The 13,802-nt window shown below is 41.1% G+C and overlaps 2 protein-coding genes across 3 annotated transcripts; one reads left to right on the top strand and one right to left on the bottom strand.

The window, feature by feature from the left end:
- The first annotated feature begins 823 nt into the window (after nucleotides 1-823).
- On the top strand, nucleotides 824-5,548 carry LOC110978117 (protein NCBP2AS2 homolog). 2 transcript variants are annotated; one of them, XM_022232850.2, is made up of 5 exons: nucleotides 824-1,216; nucleotides 3,021-3,157; nucleotides 3,873-3,906; nucleotides 4,150-4,222; nucleotides 4,559-5,548. In XM_022232850.2, the coding sequence occupies exons 2-5, from the start codon at nucleotides 3,135-3,137 to the stop codon at nucleotides 4,738-4,740; spliced, it is 312 nt and encodes a 103-aa protein (XP_022088542.1). In that variant the 5' UTR covers nucleotides 824-1,216; nucleotides 3,021-3,134; the 3' UTR covers nucleotides 4,741-5,548. The 2 variants fall into 2 exon arrangements, with proteins under 2 accessions (XP_022088542.1, XP_022088541.1); XM_022232849.2 differs by having other exon boundaries at nucleotides 825-1,227.
- Nucleotides 5,549-5,901: 353 nt separating this feature from the next.
- rpl23 (ribosomal protein L23) lies at nucleotides 5,902-9,966 on the bottom strand. Its single transcript, XM_022232847.2, has 5 exons — nucleotides 9,887-9,966; nucleotides 8,726-8,809; nucleotides 7,624-7,752; nucleotides 6,920-7,033; nucleotides 5,902-6,242 (listed from the first exon to the last, which is right to left on the bottom strand). The coding sequence occupies exons 1-5, from the start codon at nucleotides 9,897-9,899 to the stop codon at nucleotides 6,160-6,162; spliced, it is 423 nt and encodes a 140-aa protein (XP_022088539.1). The 5' UTR covers nucleotides 9,900-9,966; the 3' UTR covers nucleotides 5,902-6,159.
- Nucleotides 9,967-13,802: the final 3,836 nt, after the last annotated feature.

Genomic DNA, 13,802 nt, shown 5'->3' with positions numbered 1-13,802 from the left:
AGTCTTACCCTGGTTATTTTAAGAACGCAAGGTGAAGTTAATAGGCCTACTTTCTGGACTGTCAGGTACTTTTATGTTGTCACTGGAGACACTAATCTGCTTTTGCTCTTCTGCTACGTACACGTAGTGCGCAAACACCCTCGACGTTGGTGATTGGTTGAATTATTTGACGTCGACGAGATAGTGCTGACGTTGCGCAGATGTAGCGTGCGGTTTGCATTCTGAAGTCGGCGTGCCAGCCGTACGTTTGCCAACACTGGCGATTGGTTTGAATATTTGACGTCACGTTGCGATGTAAGGCCGACTTAATTAAGTGTCGGGCCTACAATTTGAATTTGCGCCGAAGATGGCGCATTAGGCCTATGCTCTGGATGTCAGGTTTTCGCCGTTGTGCTGTGTTGGTGATTGATTGTAGGCTTATATTTAACATCAGGTTGCATGAACTGAATGCGAACACAAAATGAGGTTACAAATAAGGAAGAGGCAACAACGGGGTTAGGAGAGCAGCTGATTATTTACACACTAATTAGAAGTATGATTGGACCTAAGATTAGGCCTGAAGGGTTACAAACGCGCATGCGTAGTGTTAGAAAGTTGGCAACACTGCAGGCAACAATTTAGTCAAGAGGGTGGGCGCGGTTTAAAAGGGACTTAATTAATATCCATGGCCAACAGGCCGGATTAAAGTTTCGAAGGTGGGGGAGTTGGCTCCATTCAAGGACTCTGGGGGCATCCACTGTAGTTTTTTCAACATGGTCGTTGCACTGGCGTATCTCGCGTACTTTCCGGTTACAAGGCGAGCCGCTTTACGTTGAATATTCCTCAGTGCAGTTAGGCTGGCAGACTTTGGGTGTGGGTCTGGTTTAACATAAAAGAAAACCTCTTGACATTTCAAAAACAACCATACTGTTATTCCCATCCCATCTTTTATCTTTGTTGACGTTAAGGAAGAATTCTGGGGGGTTGGGTAGTTGTTTGTCCGTGTCTTCATGGCGCTTTCCAACTTCGATAAATTTAAGCTGTGGGCGAACTGGCCCGTGGGCGAAATGGCAATCAAGGGGCGAAGTGGTAAACGGTGTAAGTGGCAAATGGGCGAAGTAGCAAATGGGCGAAATGGAAAACGGGCGAAGTGACTGTAAATCCATCTCGACACAAGAACGAGCCAAGAACGACGTCTATACCATACTCTGCTATCCATGTCTACCGTAAGATCCGAGTACGTTGCTAGTGAGTCTTTTTTCCTGTATTCTTCAATTTGATAAACGGATAGTACATCATAACATAGGGGATTGTGAATTTGGGGACCCCCCAAGTTTTTGTTATTGTAATCTGTGTAACACCGGTCACCCCCCCCCCAAAAAAAAACCATGCCATCTCTGAACTGCCCTGGCCCTGTTTTTTGGAAATTTCAAATTCTCAGTCGTGAGAAAATGTTACTTTCCTAGTGATAAACCAGCCATGCAAATTTGATTCCACTGTGTGTCGTGTTAAATTTAACCATGGAGGTAGCCATGATTTAACACCCACAGTTCCCCTCATAATTTCCCTCAAAACTCAAAACCATGCCAGTACAGCAGGCAGTATGCTGTCTTTTCACATCATAATTGATAGGCCTAAGCCTTATTAAGTTAGTATTAGCAATAAGACTTGGTAATACTGCAAGAGTGATTTTGCACAATAGTATAAAGGCTTCATGTGAAGGAAAAAAGGGGAAACATTGCCCCTTTTTTCTTCCTACAAATACAATGCCTTTCCACAGTTGTGCAATATCAGCCATGTGCATTACTCATTCATGACATTAGCGATAAGGCTTATAGTTATACAGTTATTGAGCATATGTCACAGTCATGTACCTTGGGGAATCCAAAAGTTAAGATGTAGGTATCCCAAATTCACAATCCCCTTAACATGGAGGTGTGATTCAGACTGTCATCTGTGAAAAGATACATTAACTCTAAGATAATTTCTTTGAAGCGTGACAATATTTCCAGGGTGATATATTTACATACATCATATATATGACACAGGCCTGGATACTGCCATACTGACACCAGCTGGATTCGAACCTCCAACCCTATGACTGGAAGTCACAAACCCTAACTACTTACCTCGTGCCCCCCTCCCCCGCAGGACATTGAGTGTTACAGAAATAGGGCACGGCTTTGTGCAATCTACATGATCTAACCTGAGGAAGTTGGGAAATTCAAACAAATCCCTGCCTCAATACATCTAGAATAGATGCCCAGGAAAAGCACGCCAGAGTAACAAATATTACTCACTTTGGAAAGAGTTCCATACACTGACATCCCTTTACATTTACTTGACGCCCAGTGCACAAACCGTATGAGACTGGACTGAAAATATTTTAAGTGGTTTCTAAGTATACTCTTCAATATTTTTCCTACTAAATATGATATTTTAGGACATGTCACTTTCTGATGGCTGATATGCCACTTCAGGGGACATTTGTGATGATCATGTTGGAACTCAAACCTTCACTTTCTATTTTTTGAAAACGTTTGAGACTTTTGGCCACTCTTTCAGTTGGAAGAGTTTTTATGTAATTTTTTATCATCAGTTTTTTTAACATTTTTTTATTTATTCATTTATTTTTGGTTGAGTGCGATCAGTAGACACAAGAAGACAGAAAGAGCTACATATCCAGCCACCACAATTCTCAAGTTATATAAATCCTATCTATTTTATGAATAAAACCCGTGACTTACAAAGGCTAAAGCATGAGTTTTTCTCCAGACAATTTCAGTTATCCCTAACTTATTAGGCATGTACGTGTAAACTGAATGGACTTGTTTTCATAGTCCGGAGACATTACACTCAGAGCTGGAACTTGTGCTTGTTGAAGAATATGGAACTCATGCTTTGAATTCTTATTTCAACTCAACTAATCTGTATTATATACCGCTTTATTTATTCACGTGGTCATGAATATGATGAAGCAGCCATATTTGAAATTCATTTTGGCATTCTCTTCAATTTGTTCTACTTATCTTTTATTTCAGCCAACATCCAAATGCTTTGAAAGCAAGAAACCAGCCAGGCCGGCTAGTTCATGATCCCTTGAATGTCAGCACCTGAAGTCAAGTAGTTGAACAAGCAAGTGGTCGGCAGGCACCATGCCTCTTAGATTTCTCTTAAGGTATTCAAAGTCACTCATCATGAGACTTCCTTTGCATTTTTCCCCAGGACTCACGCCCTTCATCAGGCCAGAATGGTTTAGCAACTTTGGTTTTGTGGTGCCTGAAAAACCTAGTCCAGTCCCAAACTTGGTGAATGAGAGTTCTTAAACTCAAATAGTATAAACATATTGACAAGAATATAATTAGCTTTCGGTAACTGAGTACCTTCTTCAGGGCAAGCAGATTATAATTTTATATTATATTCTTGTCAATATTCTGATCACGGTGTTACGCAGCCCTTCCATATTTCTTAGTATAAACATGCTGTGCAAACAAATTAGACTGGCGTAAGAGACCACCTGTCCATCATTGCTTTGATGCTGCATGAGTACAGTCCTCTGTAAAGAGAAACGTCTGGTGCCAAGCCTCTCTTTCTTTTTATCCTCTCTACACGGTCACACCACCAGACTACCGAGTGATTCATCTTATGAAAAAGTTGGACATGTTCTAGTCCTGTCCTGTCTCAAGGTTCAGAGTGAAATCTTTGACAATTTTGACAAAAGCACTGATTTAAAACTTCAGAAAAGCAACAGTTATGCATTCATGCAATGAAGATATCTTCTTATCAAGATCTTAAATTGATTGTAGAGAATTTAAGAATTTTTATTAACAATAACATTTTGGAGCCATTGTAGCAGTTTCATGGTTCTCAATTTGTTACGTCTTCACTTTCAGATATCTTGCAAATAACGAGCAACTTATAGAAAAGGTAAGTCTGACTGGCATGTTTTCAACAATCACCTATTTCTCAAGTCATGTGCCAGTAGGTCTGTAATTAATGTGTGGATTACCTCCAATACATAATTTACAATCAGCTCGAGTTATCTAACTTGGTTGTATTGATTGTTGAACCGTAATTAGGTAGAACATAAACTTCATCAACCGTTTTACAGCACGGCACATTTCCTGAGCCTCGTCATTTTCCTTTCCCTTTTATTTTTGCTACTTCCAGCTCGCCGAGTCTCGTGTCATGAGGAGAATAGCCCAGATAACAGCATACTCCATTAATAAAGCCCAGGCTATGAGTAAGTTTTGTAACATGTTACCAGGGTATTCCAAATTCCCGAGTCATGATGATAGCATAACCACTTGTTCAAAGCTGATTGTTTCAAAACCTGTTATACTGTATGTAGAATGATAGGGGAAGAAATTGGGAAGGTCCAATACATTTGTTGATGCAGGTTGTTATAGTAAACCAGTTAACCTGTAACAGTAAGGAAAGGTTTCAGGGATTGGTACTTGACAATTTTTGAGGGAGGACATGAGCCCTATCATGGATTTTTGTTTTTTTCTTTGACACAAAACATCTCAAGAAAATTGCAGATTGATTGGCAGTGTTAACAGTGTATACTTCAATGCAGGTCATGAAGCGATTGAGAAAGCATCAGAATCTGAGATTCTCAAGAAGATGGCCGACGATACCAGACGGCGGGAAGAGAAGGGCACGAGACTCGCATCTTTCACACAGAACTTTGCTAAAGAACTGAGGGAAGGGATGAAGGACATTGAGAAAGAGGTTAAAAAGAAACAGTTCAAGGAATAATATGCAGGAAGTGCCTCTATGACGACAAAAGAGTGCTTTCATGAAGCAAGAAGGGGTCCAACTTGACAAAAATGTGCAGCAGACGAACTTGCTGAAGACTGACACATTTGGCTCCACTCAGGGTACAGGTTACCGGTGCAAGTTACCAGTCGGAACATCCTGCGATGTTTATCACCCGACTGGTTTCTGAGCATATATTCTTCCCCCCCGAGTACCTCCGTACAGTGTTCTTGGTAATGAGCATCTCCCCCACCAAATTGATCCCATTTCTGCATGGATTGTAGCCTCGTGTTTTACTTTCTTAAATGTGGCATAGTCGGCAGCGACAGTGGGCACAGGCATCGTTAGGATTTTTTTCATGGGAAGGGGGGCCAAGGCACTTACCAGCAGCAAACTAATACTCCATTAACAGTGGAAAGGGGATCACATCTGTGGTATTCTATGCAAATTGGTGATTTTTCTGGACTTATTATTCCAACTTGTGTTTTTAAAGGGAAATTACCTCCTTAATTCCCCTCCCCCCGCATTGCCGTCAATAAAATTCAAAGAAAAGTACCCAAAAAGAAAGTATACCAAGTTCTTATGTGTATCTGGGAGGTGGAAAGAATTCCATAGATGGATGCCACTAGACACCCTGACATTTGATGGATCCCATTGTTTATAGTGAAAAATTTGTTTAAAATCCTGTATTATCTTGGAATTGTCAGGTTTTTATAATTGTACAGATGTTTCAATTCTAACGCTATTTTTGATGTGCAGATATTGTAATTGGGTTCGATATGTACCGAAAATAACTTGTGAATAATAATCATGTGTTTTATGTGTGTTAGTTTTTTAAGTACATTACCAGATACCCCAGAAACCAGAAATGCTCCCAAATGCTCCCAATGTCAATTTTTTGCTTTGATCCTTGTTTTACAAGGCGACCCCAGCTGTGCTCTCCAGCAGAAAGTATTGAGCCGAGTTGAAGTGCTATGAAATCTTGAGGTCGTCTCTCCCAGTTGGACCAGGGACCAGCTTACCTACTCACAAAATTAACTGTAAAGATTGTATTTATCCTAGAAGTGTCTGGATTCCCTGAACATCTTCCTCCTCATTCTGCTCAACTTACAGATGCCCTTCTCTGACGCACAAAATATAATGAACGCAATGCAAAGCCTGTTTGGGAGTTTCACTTTGTCTTTATTCATATGAAGCACTTCTCTACATTGTTTTACCCACGATGTGTGATGTTGACTCACAGGTTAAATTCTGCAGTGAAATGTTAAATGATGAAATTGCCCCATTACATCACACTTGTACGGGACTCGGGCCCAAACGTGACAAAAAGTACCGAGTAAGCGATTTTTTTTTTCTGTCAACTTCAATTTCACTGCCAACACATGGGATGGGGGACACTGGGCCTCGTTGAGCCACTCATCAGGCAATGCTTCCGGCGTTGCTAGCGATACGAGGCCATAGGTCAGCACACTCCTTGGCAACAGGTCCAGTGATGGCTGAGCCTGCACAACAGTAAACAAAAAAACATGAATGTCTTCAATAGATTGCGTAACAAAATAATACAGATGTGAGACAAGTCAGAACACCGCATGTACCGTAAAGCCCATACATGTTATAACTGATGTGGAAATCTAAATCATCTTTCAGCATCGAGGATAACAGGCAAATTGTTTTTCCTCCACGCGTAATGGTTTGTACAGATGAACAATGGAAAAGAAACGTTTTCAGCATTTGGGGCAAGCTTTCTGAGATCACACAATTGCCTCTTTAATCCTCTGAAAGCTTTGACAACTAGGGAAACAAACTAACACACCAACCCAACAAACTGAAATGGAAGAGTTTTTGCTACATAATGCATTGACATGTTCACAATTAATCCAGACTCGGAGATGCTGTTACTGTATGGCACGACATGGGGCAGGCTCTTTTTATATTATGTGCAAGATGTGTCTAGAAACCAAACATTTTTGTTCACATTGTGAGTGAAAACGGCACAGACACCAAACCATTCAAGAAATGAAGGATATTGGTGCACCTGGAGGTCAGTTCGCCAGTATTTTATTAACATATTTCACAGTATCAACGTAAACACAATCCCGGACAATTATATTCCCAAAGTCATGTTTTAATGGCTCCCACGTCAAATAAGACACTTGAGTTTTGGACTAACAAAGCCCACCTTTCATTTCTCCTTTGTTGTTGACGATTACCCCCGCATTGTCTTCAAAGTACAGCACCACTCCATCGCGTCTCCTGAATGGTTTCCTCTGCCTGATAACCACCGCCGGGATGACTGAAACAAGAAACACAAATAGTGGCGAAGAAACTTTACTGATTTGACTCCTAAAATTTCTCTGTTCGTGGCATTTTGATGTTACGGGGACATTTTCTAATTGTAGAACCATTTCTTTGGGTTGCTAGTATTCCAACATCCCAGGGAATGGGTAATTTTGTCATTCATTCGGACTTATTTCAACTCATCTATACCACAAGGATTATTTCTTAAGGGTAAGCATTCACCTTATAGATAACAGCAATCTATGCTGTTTGACAGATGTAGAATGCTATCTTCTTACATGTATATCATGTGATATATCATTGTATTACATTATTCGAGTCAAGCTTCACAGCAGCCATTTTCAGCCAGGGAACAGGCTGTCTTGTGCAGTACTACCATATTTGTGCCTGTTTTTAATGTCTCCTGTGTAATTCAACTAAGACACTGCCCCCCCCCCAAAAAGAAAAATGTGCAGCAGAGTCTCAGTGCTTCCTGGATCTGAAGAAAGTCGACATGTTTCATGCATTTGAACATGCCAGTGACCCCGATCAGCCGCAGATAACATGCAAACCCCACAGGATGAAGTTTTTTCCACCTAAACTCACCCTTCTTTCGGAGTTCTGGTTTTCCCTTCTTGACGGTAGAGACAAAGAGATCACCGCATCCTGCCGCTGGCAACCTGTTCAGACGACCCTTCACCCCTTTGACAGCAATCACGAACAGGTTCTTACCGCCTGGATGGCAAATAGAGTCAGCAACGAATCTTGTAAGTCACACAAAGACACACTGGGAATGAATTCCCTCCTATAAATTTTTTTAATCAAAATACTCGTATTATTCTACTTTACTAACTGCCAAAACAGAAAACTTTTTAAAGCTATTTTCCTGCTGGAAATTTGTACGATACATTTCAAAGATGAATCTGTTCAGCTTCTGGATGGATTGATTCTTGGGATCAACCGCATATACAGGCAAAACAATTCACATTTGGTCCAGCAACCCTAATGAAACTGTTCCTCTGCCCAACAAATGTGTGCTTAATAAAGGCCCCTTGCACATCAGGTTAAGAGCCAATAATTTTCTATTTCAGTGGAGAGCAAGGGGAAAAGCATCTAGTCCTGAAATCGCATTTTGCTTCTTAACCCTCCTTTGGTTTTACAGCACAGATATGCATGAGTGCCCACAGTCACTCTCGTGCATGTATTTTCTATATGGAACACAAACATGCACAGGTTCAGTGTGTACACAGGTGGTTGCCAGCACAAAATGACCCAGGGTCTTTTGTGCAGTCCTCTTCACTGCATTTGGTTTACAGCGCAATTATGCACATGAAACAGGGAAGCACAGTTGTTGGGCAGCACAAAAGTGAAATCTGATATTCCTGTGAGGGACTGTTGGTGCAGTGCACAACACAACACAGCTGTGCTTCTTTGAGGTGTTTACCAAATGACCCAAAGAGTGACTTCAGCATAGGAGGGTTAAGCAAATGTTGTCTCTTCTATGCTCAAAATATGACTTCTGCTGACTTAGGTTGAATCTTAATTCGGAGGCAACTGTGCTTCAAAATAGATTCGTTTACTGTCAGCTTACTTTTAGCACAGGGAAACATGAAAACACATTTCTGCACTGTTCCAAAGATTATATTAGAATCAAGGATCATCTTTAATTAATTGGGAAAAAAGAGGGCATAGTTGGAGTGTCACTGACCTGTGTTGTCAGCGCAGTTGATGACCGCTCCCACTGGGAGACCCAGGGAGATACGGAACTTGGAGCCAGACGAACCACCACGTCCTGCAAAATGCCGGTAAGGAAAAATTGATTTCTAGACGTTTGCAACTAATTCATCTTATTCCCAACTTTAAATCATTGTAGTATTAAATCCACCAAGTAATACGACTAAAACTGCATCGTCGTTAATTTTGCTATGACATGAAATAGCCGTTAGTATTTCAATGACTATCAACCAATGACTATCTGGTGTGTGGACCAAACAGGCACTTTCTCAGGGTTCCCACTGCTTAAGATTTAAGGGAGTCAGGATCAAGTGCAAGACGGGTCCAGATTTATCGAAGTCATGAAAACGTACACAATCTTGGGGGTACATGTACATGTATGTTAACACAAGTGCTCTCGCAGAGCTCCCTCTATTTTTGATTAATTTTAAGTCACGGTCATGATCATGTGGCATACGATTTGATTGACCAGATAGGTTCTGTCTCAGCACTCCAAATGCTTTGTATGTACACGAATCGGGATCAAAGAATTGGGAGCAGTGTGAAAGCACCTGTGTTAATTAACAGGTGAAAATTGTCAAAATACCGGCGGCTGTTTTATATTAGGGCAAAAAATGACTGCTGATTTAGCACAGATCAGTGAGTGTTATCAATCTACTCCCGGCAAGTGAGGTTGTTCTTTTCTTTTTTTGCAATTTGTAAAATGGCTGTTGGAAAATGGCATTGATTTGCCTAGGCCTAGTCGTATAACATAACAATAGCTGTTAATAATGAGCAAAATTTGAGAATCCCGCTTTTTTGAATTCTAGAGCTTTCCACTCCTTTTATTGCATAGTCCTTGTTATCACAAAGTAATTTTTCTGGTCCCTGTATAGGCTTTAAGTAGTAAATTACTTTGTTACAATGAGGGAGCACGTAATGTATTACACAGTTGTGCGGAACTTTAGCGCAGTTGGTGTACAACTACAAGAAACCATTATAAAGTATTGATTCATTTACGATTCCAACGGATGACAAGTGAAGTCTACATCATCGGTATGACAAAATGTTTAATTTGGTGCGTTTATTAGAGGCACAGACAATCGGTGAAGGCCGATGTTAGACGATTGGAAATTAAGACAACTTCTCCACTAACCTCTCTTCGACATGTTGGGCTAAAGAGGACGTTTAACTGCGCATGTGTCAAATTTGAACACTTGAGGGCGCTGTTAATCAGGCAGAAGGGTACAGTCCACTAATTCAAGCCCCATTGAAAACAGTGTAAAATCAGCACCGTTCAGGGCCCAATAACATGCACGCCAACATCCCTGAGATTTCTGAAACACAAATGAAATTCTTGTCTGGTCACTGATCTTTCAATTTCTTTTCAATTCTTTTGTGGGTTAACCAAATACATTTTTAATTATTCCCACAAAACAAAATCACTCCCCAAAAAGTGATTTTTCCGAAGTCTGATTGCAGCCATTTTTCAAGTGGCAACCCTCAACTTTTGCGGGCACTCAGGACCATTTTTCAACCGTAGTTTTTAGCCGTTCCGCTCTCATATGAAAGCTCAAAGACCCAGGGAGTTGATCCTGGCAAGGATTTACACAATCTCACCATTTTTGGGGGCCAAACAATCTCCTTTTTTAAAAGATACTGTGGCGGGGAGGGCACGTTGAATGCTAATGAGCTGGCTAGAAACTCTCACTTGAATTAGTGGTCTGCACCCAGAAGGATACAGGTATACGTAGGCCGAAAACTACTTGCGCGCGCCAAATCATGATTTGTATGCACTCAAATTCTCTACGAAATAGAGCATTTGTGTCCCATGAACTTGAAGATTTGTAAAAAAGACAGGTTTAGGCGGGCAAAGAGAGTACAAGCTTGAGTCTGAGTGAGATTTGGAAGAACCAGTGCCTGAAAACGGTCTATTTTTTCGAGAAGTGTAGGCATCGGTATTTCAAAATGGCATGGGGCTTCAAGACTGCATTTTAGGGGTGACCTTCCGTGGAAATAGATATCTTCAGAAGTCATCGGTTAATGAATGGAAATTTGAAAGGAAAATGAAAAGTCATAAACTGGGCTTTAATTTGACGTGCGTCTCAAACGCCTGAGAAATTCGTGAGTAATTTTCCTGATTTTTTTAAGTTCGGGTATATGGCAGTTTATTTACTGGCCTGCAACCAGAAAACGGTGTTTTTGCATGAACACGACCTCAAATTAAAAGAGGGTACATTCTGAGGCATTTCAAGTAAATTGGCGAGTTTTATCTCGTTTGATTCCTCTCTTACCCGTTGCTTTCGTTTTTGTTCCTTTTGTTCTTTGGGGGGGTTCTTTTCTGGAGGTGGGGCCAAATGCCCGCCTGCGAATTGCCCCTTTTACGACGCCCACATTATGGTCTCTGCATAGTGTTACTTCATGCAGGGCACGAACTGAGAACACTGTGCTGAACTGTAACAAAGAGTATAAAATGATCGGTTTGACTTACGCGTTATTGGTTGCGGTATTGCTTATTAATAAACATCCATTGTCTATAATATGGCAGGAAAATCATTAATGCAGTAACAGTGGAATCTATACAAAAAGAAGATGAAATCCATGAACTTCACCTTGATGGTTCATCCATGATCTAGCGCTGCACTTAACGAGTTTTCACGACCGAGAAGTCATCCCCATCTTCCTCAGTCCTCGGCACAAATTTAAGCCGAAGGAATCATCGACGGCACCGCTTAAAGTTAATGGACTGCGATTGAATTATAAATACATGTAACTTAATTACCTTTGTTTAACAGTGATGCAAGTTGAAGTTAACTTCTTGCTCAAGTTTGGGTGAAGCTAGATTCAGTAAATATTGATGTTCTTTTGTCAGAGTTTAAAGATTCGTTTTCTAGCTTTTTCTCTTGATATGCACACTCTCGAGAATTGACAATTGAGGCAATTTTTCAAGGGGGTGCATTTCCGGGAGAATCCCTCATAGCGATGAGCCAAACACAGTTAAAAGCCAATCAATATTAATTTTGAAGTTTCTATAGCAAATCGGTGATTTTCATCACCTTTCATTTTTTGTCCTTTCTTTTGCTATTTGTCATTTTTCCGGGTGGGACTATTAAAGTGCCTCCTTACCCTCTGAGAGCCCTATCGCACAACCCATGACTCAAACCGTGGATCACAACATCAATCAATTAAAGTTAAATGCACGCGGCATAGGGCTTTTCCCCTTTTATTGTACTTGGCCTTCAAGGAAGCACAGCAGGCTTTTACTATACTGGGAGTGTCAAAATCCCAGAGAAGTCTTAACGGAAACTGCCTCTGGAAACTCGCTTCTAAACTATTTTCCTTGTCCTACTGTTGACGTTGATCAAATCTGTATCAGTTTTATGTAGTGAACGAGTTCAACTGATGGTTTGAAAACGCCTTTTCTTTCTGGCACTTGACTAATTTGATTAAGGCCTGGGCTACGCAGGCTTCTATACTGCCGTGCCGAACTTGATAAAGAGCAAGTTTTGAGAGCGACCCGTCGCCGTTGGGAACGACAGGCAGTATACTCCGTCGAACCTATCGGACTTGCCGAGATGAATCCATTTGCCTAACCGAATTGGCGTCAAACGTCGTACAATTGCTGTGCTGAACTTTTAAAACTCAAATTATTTCAGGTCGGCATGGCAGCGATACGGCGTGTAGCCTGGGCCTTGATGTTAAGAAGACTTATAGTTTTATTTTGTTGCCCGGGTTGTTTCGCCATTAAGTCTGTAAAAAATGCAGAATTGAAATCAGAATCAACATTTTACGGCTAGAAAAGTTATATAGCCCTAACCCATTTGAAAACAAGTACGATTTTCATTCCCACTCAGAACATTTTGTCCAATTTGGAATTTCTTTATTTTTCAGAAACTATTAGAAATCTAATTCTGCTCCAAGCCCATTGCATCGATCACCTCGTGTGTTGATAAAGAAGCATCCTGCTGCATGTACCCATTGAGGAGGGGACCGAAACAAAACTTTTAGTGAACTCTACCCCCGTTGTCTTACTTCGACAGTTTTGCTGGAAATGGTCTTACATTTTGCTCGCTCAGTAAACATTCCAGTTAACTCCGAATAACTTGAAGCCGGCCATCAAAGACGTCCGAACGGGGGAAGCGGGGCTACCGGTAGTCTTGCCCCTTGCCTCTCAACCTGGTTGTGTATCCCCCCGTACACTTTCCCAAACCGTAGCAAAGTTTTCTGCATTCGCAAAGATTGTGCTTACTAGTTTAACTAGTACTGTGCACATCCGATCCTCACAAGAGGCCCAAGTTTATCTCATAGGGCGGGAAAGCGCGGGATTTGAAGCGATATTGATACTTTATTACAGGTACGCTGAACTCCTGCAATCAATTAAAACACACCAATGGTAATTATTCTCACGAACCAAGTCTGTGAATTTTTGGTCGCATGCGATATTTGAACAACCCATCCTATCACCGATCCATCAATGATGTACCAGCTCACGTGAGCAATTCTTGGAGGCAGCAATTAAACGTCGGTCAATAGAGTGCAGAGCCTGCAGACGAAGCCTTCGCTCGACTCGATTAGGAACGATTTTTCTCGCGACTTTCCATCAGTTACGGGTTCAGAAACCTCAAACCCTCCTCCCTCTCTTCCGTCGGTCAAGATCAGTGTTGCGTGCTCGAGTAACTTAGCAACGAGGAGATGACGGTACGAGGTACATGTGTAAACAAAATCCTTAAAATAATAAGTTATGGCACGTGTGTATACATTGTCATTGTATTGAACACACACTTAATAGAAGCCTATAGACGCCGAGCTTGTTTATCTTCTGAGGAAAGAATCCGCACCTTTTTGTACGAGCATGATTAGTTTTCCTATTGGAGTATAATTTGGATACGTACAAATCAATTGTTACGTTCACACTGAAGTGAATTTCTGTGCTGTCAGTTTTTGGTCACTTTTCTTGAAATTCGTGAAGGATTGATAAAATTGATGCCAGTTTTCTTGTGCGTCATTTTTTCAATTCTTGAGCCGTACTTTGCTAGACAGTTGACAAAGACTTAAGTGCATGTCCAGTCCTT

Source organism: Acanthaster planci, linkage group LG08 (genome assembly GCF_054643075.1).
Source record: "Acanthaster planci isolate LZ-2023a linkage group LG08, COTS_SCS, whole genome shotgun sequence".
NCBI lineage: Eukaryota > Metazoa > Echinodermata > Asteroidea > Valvatida > Acanthasteridae > Acanthaster > Acanthaster planci.
The sequence above is the reverse complement of the archived record's forward strand: the minus strand, read 5'-3'. Positions and strand labels throughout refer to the sequence as shown.